This window comes from Acipenser ruthenus, chromosome 22 (assembly GCF_902713425.1).
Source record: "Acipenser ruthenus chromosome 22, fAciRut3.2 maternal haplotype, whole genome shotgun sequence".
In the NCBI taxonomy this organism is placed as follows: Eukaryota; Metazoa; Chordata; class Actinopteri; order Acipenseriformes; family Acipenseridae; genus Acipenser; species Acipenser ruthenus.
The window spans coordinates 31,422,145-31,429,764 of record NC_081210.1 but is presented as its reverse complement, the minus strand read 5'-3'; the positions used below and the strand labels follow the sequence as shown (position 1 = coordinate 31,429,764).

Sequence of the window (7,620 nt, the reverse complement as noted above, 5' to 3'; positions counted from 1 at the left end):
CAAACCCATCAGAAGAACAGACTGTGAAGTTGCTTCTCTGTTTCCTAACTCTTCCATTGATGTGGTGTCAGTGGGTTCACTAGTCCTGCCCACATGCCCTTGCTGTGGATCTGCTCAGTGGGTATCTGGGAGTTGTTCAGTGAAGTGGTGGAAGTACCGCTGAAACACCTGAGGATCTTCGGACTGACAGCAGACAGATTAATCAGTCAAAGAGCTGGACTTGCTGCCTCTTCACTGGAGAGCAAGGTGCTTAAAGGAGTCCTCTTACCTTCAACTCAGGAGGAAGCCAGGAACTACCTGGACCGTGTGGAAATGGGGTTCAGCCCGGTCAAGGATGACAAGAAGAACATAGACAAGAAGAGTGCAGCGTTAACGAGAGGGAAGAAGATGCCTGGGAAAGCCTGATGTGTCACTGACAGCATGATTATTGAAGAGTCAGGTAAGAGAGTGTCTGTTCATCAGCGCGTTCTCTCCTCAGCATGATTATTGAAGAGTCAGGTAAGAGAGTGTCTGTTCATCAGGGCGTTCTCTCCTCAGCATGATTATTGAAGAGTCAGGTCAGAGAGTGTCTGTTCATCAGCGCGTTCTCTCCTCAGCATGATTATTGAAGAGTCAGGTAAGAGAGTGTCTGTTCATCAGGGCGTTCTCTCCTCAGCATGATTATTGAAGAGTCAGGTAAGAGAGTGTCTGTTCATCAGGGCATTCTCTCCTCAGTCTTCAGTATGATTATTGAAGTCTCTTCTTCGGTCTTCAGTGCTGCACCTGCAGGGTTGTCAGTTCTTGTACATGTTCTATAAATCCTGTATGCTGTTTCACAGAAACATACAGTAAGAATTGGTTATTTAGAGACACAAATAGAATATCTAGACTCAAATACATACTTGTACTGGTGTTCACTTAACACAGAGGCACATGGGACTGGTTGACTCTCCTAGACTAACACACACACAAAACTTCTTTCAAAGTGCTGCCCCTCTATTCTGCATTCACGACTGGACGAGAGCCATCATGTGATTCAGGCAGCACTGGTTCTAGTCCTGCCTTAGGGGGCTGTTCTGTAAATACCAGATCATCTGCCAGCCTGTCTGTGGGGTGGAGATACTGCTGTATGCTTGCCCTGGAGCCTCAGGATAGGTCCATTCTCTTATTACCACACAACACAGCAATGAATACTTCATAAAAATGGAATCCCTAACATGAAGAGAATTTGGGGAAAGATTATGTTAGTAGATAAAATATTGAAATGCTGTGCATACGATAGACTTCCCAACAATTCTTACTGTTCCAGAAAGCAAGTAACCTGCTGTATAAACAAATAGTAACCCATTTCACCAGGCTGCTTCCCCGGGACTCACCCGGGAATTAGTAACCTGCTGTATAAACAAATAGTAACCCATTTCACCAGGCTGCTTCCCCGGGACTCACCCGGGAATTAGTAACCTGCTGTATAAACAAACAGTAACCCATTTCACCAGGCTGCTTCCCCGAGACTCTCCCGGGAATTAGTAACCTGCTGTATAAATCAATAGTAACCCATTTCACCAGGCTGCTTCCCCGAGACTCTCCCGGGAATTAGTAACCTGCTGTATAAATCAATAGTAACCCATTTCACCAGGCTGCTTCCCCGAGACTCTCCCGGGAATTAGTAACCTGCTGTATAAACAAATAGTAACCCATTTCACCAGGCTGCTTCCCCGAGACTCTCCCGGGAATTAGTAACCTGCTGTATAAATCAATAGTAACCCATTTCACCAGGCTGCTTCCCCGAGACTCTCCCGGGAATTATCGTGATCAGAGGTTCCTGTTTTGCACTCCTGGTTCCAGTGATATAGTTAGACATCTGAAAATAAACCAGAGAAAAATACTGAACACTAACTCCATGAAGAAGGGTATTGAATGGGATTCCCCTGAAAGCCATGGCTTCAAGACCTTCATTCAGCACATGTCAGTACCCCTGTGCCAGGCCAGTAGATTGCATGCGCACAATATGATGGAAGCGCCGCAACAAGCAGGTCGAAGCGTGCAGGGGTGCGGTTTAAGCTTCTGTAGGCCAGCATAGTAGAATTCGGGTTCAGAGGCACTCCTACACTGTACTGTATCTATCTGAATGTTTTGTTAGTTGGAGCTCCGCCTAGTGGTGTTTTAGCGCAATGCACCTAATGCGTTTGACAAGCTCAATGCGGTCATAAAAGAGCGACTAGGAGAAGTAACACTGTGCAGTGTACAGCAGTGGCGCGTCGACTCGTCATACAGCTGTTAGCCTGACTCGGCGAACATTTCTTTGGAAAATCTGATTGTTTTCTTTTTGTCGGTTTTTATAAATGGAACGTGCAGACGTAATCATGCAGAAGAGCTCTGGAGAAAAGAGCGACTCGTCCGCAAAAAGCCGAGCTGAGCTTCGAAGAAGAAAGCTGCTGGTGAATTCGGAGGACAGAATGAAGCGCATCATTGGGTTCAGTAAAAGCGAGGCGAATGTCAGGAATGGTGAGGTGGTTTAAAAACAACGTCATGCAAAGCGTGTTGGGATTAATACCATGGCTTGACCTGGTTAGATGCGTGCAGGTCATATTTGTAAGGATTAATAACGACCTGAAACGATTACAAAGTACAGATTAAAACCACGTTACCTGCACACAGCACCTCTCAAATCCTTACACGTTGTCTTGTAATTGCATAGGAGTACCGACAAGAACAATGCGACTGTTTACTTTAGGATAGGGGCGTGTCGTTTAAATGTGATTTACACCCAGGCGATATTCGTTTGTAATGTACAGCACATTCCAGTAAGCAGTGTTTCAACAAGACTCCTTCCAGCTGCCTGTATTGCAGGGCTGGCTAGGGGTTATGCGAGTCCGTTTCTGCTGCTGTAACGGACGCGATCAAAGGTTAAGGGTCAGATTAATTGAAGATGTTGTGCTATATCTGACGTGTGCGTGTGCGCATACTGCTGGTCATCATTGCAAACAGGGCAGTGCAGAGTCCTTACATGTGCACGAGAAGCTTGGGCTGCTTCAGAAACTGTCATAAGAATAGTAAATGGCATGAATGCTTCCTGTGTGGTTTACTTTCAGCAGACATGAACATGGCTTCCACAATTCCCCTGGAGCCTGTGAGAGACGAGCCGCTGTCGCTCCCCACTTCCACAAGAGTTCCTGTGTTCCCCAACGAAGCAGACCCGGGGGGAGACAGCAGCGGGGAGCTCCGGCAGAGACCCCGGGGGGAGGGCCCCTCGGACGCGGCCCCTCGCTCTCCACGCCGGGGGCTGCAGCAGTACCTGTCCCGCTTCGACGAGGCCATGAAGCTGCGCAGCCAGCTGGTCAGCGAGGAGCCCAGGCAGGAGGATGGCTCGGGGGCCGAGCAGCTGGACGCCTTCCGCGTGTTCAGACTGGCCGGGAGTGTGCTGCTGGCACTCGCTGTCAGAGCCTTCGTGTGCAAGTATCTGGTAAGTGTGTTCAGGGGAGCTTTGTTTGGGTCAAGTGCAGAGGTACAGGCGGGTGAGGGTAGAGGTACAGGTAGGTGTTCAGGTTCTGCTTCAGCTCTTCCACACTGGTATATAGATAATGATCTGTCCAATACAGGGGTTTTAATGACATACTTGTGCCATTGGCATTCTAGCTGTGGAGCTGAGCCAGTCGCTATTGGTACTAACCCAGTTTGCCCACCAGTCTGGCAATCCCAGCCACGCCAGTGTGTAACAGTGCCAGGGTGCTGGGATTGAATGTCAGGCAGTGATGGAACTTCTCTCCTTTCTGTTTCACAGTCCATATTTGCTCCGTTTCTGACTCTTCAGTTGGCGTATATGGGCCTGTACAAATATTTTCCAAAGGTGAGTCTTGACTGTGTTAACAGCTGATTTGTCTCATTGATTTAGTTCATTATTATTTGAGGTGCTTGACTACTAAAGTTCTGAATGTACAGCCAGCTTTCCAGCGAGAAGTAGATTCAAAATTACATGTCTGATACGAGACTTCACAAGGATATTGTTCATGACATATTAGGTTAAAGTGATAATGTACACTATTCACATGTATGGATATGCAAGCGAGGTAACTGCATTAGCAAATGGAAAATCTCTTCACAACAATCCCAGTCCGGAGGAGACCTCCATTACAGCGGCACACACCTAGCAGTCATTTCTACAAGCCCCTTTGTTCAGAAATACTGTACAGGGTTAGAAAGAGGATACAAAAGGACTTTAGGAAGCTTGATAATTCCTGATCTTTGATTGAGAGCATACATTATCTAATACTAAACAGGTAAAACAAGGCTGTGAACAGTGGAACGAGAGTGAAGCGGATCACGCGAGGGCTGTGAGGCTGTAATGAGAGTGAAGCGGATCACGTGAGGGCTGTGAGGCTGTAATGAGAGTGAAGCGGATCACGCGAGGGCTGTGAGGCTGTAATGAGAGTGAAGCGGATCACGCGAGGGCTGTAATGAGAGCGAAGCGGATCACGCGAGGGCTGTAATGAGAGCGAAGCGGATCACGTGAGGGCTGTGAGGCTGTAATGAGAGTGAAGCGGATCACGCGAGGGCTGTGAGGCTGTAATGAGAGTGAAGCGGATCACGTGAGGGCTGTGAGGCTGTAATGAGAGCGAAGCGGATCACGCGAGGGCTGTAATGAGAGCGAAGCGGATCACGCGAGGGCTGTAATGAGAGCGAAGCGGATCACGCGAGGGCTGTAATGAGAGCGAAGCGGATCACGCGAGGGCTGTAATGAGAGCGAAGCGGATCACGCGAGGGCTGTAATGAGAGCGAAGCGGATCACGCGAGGGCTGTAATGAGAGCGAAGCGGATCACGCGAGGGCTGTAATGAGAGCGAAGCGGATCACGCGAGGGCTGTAATGAGAGCGAAGCGGATCACGCGAGGGCTGTAATGAGAGCGAAGCGGATCACGCGAGGGCTGTAATGAGAGCGAAGCGGATCACGCGAGGGCTGTAATGAGAGCGAAGCGGATCACGCGAGGGCTGTAATGAGAGCGAAGCGGATCACGCGAGGGCTGTAATGAGAGCGAAGCGGATCACGCAAGGGCTGTAATGAGAGCGAAGCGGATCACGCGAGGGCTGTAATGAGAGCGAAGCGGATCACGCGAGGGCTGTAATGAGAGTGAAGCGGATCACGTGAGGGCTGTAATGAGAGCGAAGCGGATCACGCGAGGGCTGTAATGAGAGCGAAGCGGATCACGCGAGGGCTGTAATGAGAGCGAAGCGGATCACGCGAGGGCTGTAATGAGAGCGAAGCGGATCACGCGAGGGCTGTAATGAGAGCGAAGCGGATCACGCAAGGGCTGTAATGAGAGCGAAGCGGATCACGCGAGGGCTGTAATGAGAGCGAAGCGGATCACGCGAGGGCTGTAATGAGAGCGAAGCGGATCACGCGAGGGCTGTAATGAGAGTGAAGCGGATCACGCGAGGGCTGTAATGAGAGCGAAGCGGATCACGCGAGGGCTGTAATGAGAGCGAAGCGGATCACGCGAGGGCTGTAATGAGAGCGAAGCGGATCACGCGAGGGCTGTAATGAGAGCGAAGCGGATCACGCGAGGGCTGTAATGAGAGCGAAGCGGATCACGCGAGGGCTGTAATGAGAGCGAAGCGGATCACGCGAGGGCTGTAATGAGAGCGAAGCGGATCACGCGAGGGCTGTAATGAGAGTGAAGCGGATCACGTGAGGCTGCTTTGCTGTAACTCTGCCTCTCTTTCAGGGTGAGAAGAAGATGAAAAGGACCGTGCTCACTGCTGCCCTGCTGCTGTCGGGCATCCCTGCAGAAGTGATCAGGCGCTCCATGGAAACCTACAACAGGATGGGAGACGTGTTCACTGATCTCAGCGTGTACTTCTTCACCTTCATCCTCTGCCATGAAGTCCTGGGCCTCCTGGGCTCAGAAAGCGCTTGATCTGCCTCGTCTCTCCTGTGCAGTGCTGAGCCCACCCTGTGAGCTGTCTGCTCTACCCTGGGGTGTCAAAGGGCTTCCTTTCACAGGAATGACAGGCTTCTAGTTGTGTGCTCAATCCCACTTCGCTCTGAGCCCCAGTAACAGCTCACCCCTTCCTGCACAGGCTGGTGTCCTGGATGGCTGGACTAGTCCATGTTACTCGGCTGTTGTTTTTTGTTCAGGAAGTTGTCCTTTAGTTGGTGATGGGTAATGTTTTCAATGGTCCAGTCTCGCCAGTGTTTTCATGTTTGAATGAGTCTCTCTTGAAACTCAGAGGCAGGATGGGGTGGCTTCACTTCACTGGTTTGTTAGTGGGATTCAGTTTATTCCTTGCAGACTGATACACCTGCGCACCACGGTGTAGCATTCTAGAGCAGTAGAGTGGAGCTGTCAGAAGATAAGAGGCATGCTTACCTGAGTGATGATGGGGCATCACTTGCTCATCTGAAAGTCATTGGCACCGGTTTCAACAAAACAGATCCCATCCACGCATTAACACCATTACAGTGTCAGGACTGGACTTGGTTCGTTAGCTCTGACATAGACAATAGGGAGGGTAGCAAGTGAAGCGCAGTTGGATGCTAGTTCCATTGTCAGACAGAGCGATGAGAGAATGTAGGATTCTTGTTCAGTTTGAAGGTACAGTATAATTGGATGCTCGTTCCATTGTCAGACAGAGTGATGAGAGAATGTAGGATTCTTGTTCAGTTTGAAGGTACAGTGTAAGATAAGGTTAATGGAGGGTCCACTCTGTCCCATTGCCATTGGGCTCCACATGCTTGCTGTTACACTTGTCCAGATGGGGGCGATGTTGCTACTCCAGGTCAGTCTGAAAGCACTTCAGTGTAGTGAGCTCTCGACATGTAACCCTTCTAACCCTTACACTGTCACTCCTTGTGTTGCTGGCATGCCATTGAATTGTCCAAGCCTAATGCTGACTGTGTAATGCATGATTTCTGTGTAAGTACACTACAGGCATTTCATTGTTGGGAATATTGTAAGCTTTTAAACATTTCTGTGTTGTAGTCTGTGAAGTGTCTTCTGTATCTTTCTACCCCAGTTTGTATCCAATGAATCCCTGTAATAAAACCAACACTTAAAACCTTTTCCTGCTGAATTTTATTAAACTGTTAAACAGACCTGTTTTCTTTAAGCTGTCACTTGGAAGTGTCCTGAATCAAACCACACTAATCTCTTCAGGGTGTGCCTTTGAGGCAGGACAGAGTCTCCTGGGTTAACCTGCATTCACATCAAACCACACTAATCTCTTCAGGGTGTGCCTTTGAGGCAGGACAGAGTCTCCTGGGTTAACCTACATTCACATCAAACCACACTAATCTCTTCAGGGTGTGCCGTGGAGGCAGGACAGAGTCTCCTGGGTTAACCTGCATTCACATCAAACCACACTAATCTCTTCAGAGTGTGCCGTGGAGGCAGGACAGAGTCTCCTGGGTTAACCTGCATTCACATCAAACCACACTAATCTCTTCAGGGTGTGCCGTGGAGGCAGGACAGAGTCTCCTGGGTTAACCTGCATTCATATCAAACCACACTAATCTCTTCAGGGTGTGCCGTGGAGGCAGGACAGAGTCTCCTGGGTTAACGTGCATTCACATCAAACCACGCTAATCTCTTCAGAGTGTGCCGTGGAGGCAGGACAGAGTCTCCTGGGTTAACCTGCATTCAGCTCT

At 49.4% G+C, this 7,620-nt stretch overlaps 1 protein-coding gene across 3 annotated transcripts; it reads left to right on the top strand.

The window, feature by feature from the left end:
• Positions 1 to 2,178: 2,178 nt before the first annotated feature.
• LOC131699506 (guided entry of tail-anchored proteins factor CAMLG-like) lies at positions 2,179 to 7,036 on the top strand. Of its 3 annotated transcripts, none has more exons than XM_058996575.1 (4): positions 2,180 to 2,484; positions 3,072 to 3,442; positions 3,761 to 3,826; positions 5,699 to 7,036. In XM_058996575.1, the coding sequence occupies exons 1-4, from the start codon at positions 2,322 to 2,324 to the stop codon at positions 5,888 to 5,890; spliced, it is 792 nt and encodes a 263-aa protein (XP_058852558.1). In that variant the 5' UTR covers positions 2,180 to 2,321; the 3' UTR covers positions 5,891 to 7,036. The 3 variants fall into 3 exon arrangements, with proteins under 3 accessions (XP_058852560.1, XP_058852558.1, XP_058852559.1); XM_058996576.1 differs by having other exon boundaries at positions 2,181 to 2,484; positions 3,075 to 3,442; XM_058996577.1 differs by lacking the exon at positions 3,761 to 3,826 and having other exon boundaries at positions 2,179 to 2,484.
• Positions 7,037 to 7,620: the final 584 nt, after the last annotated feature.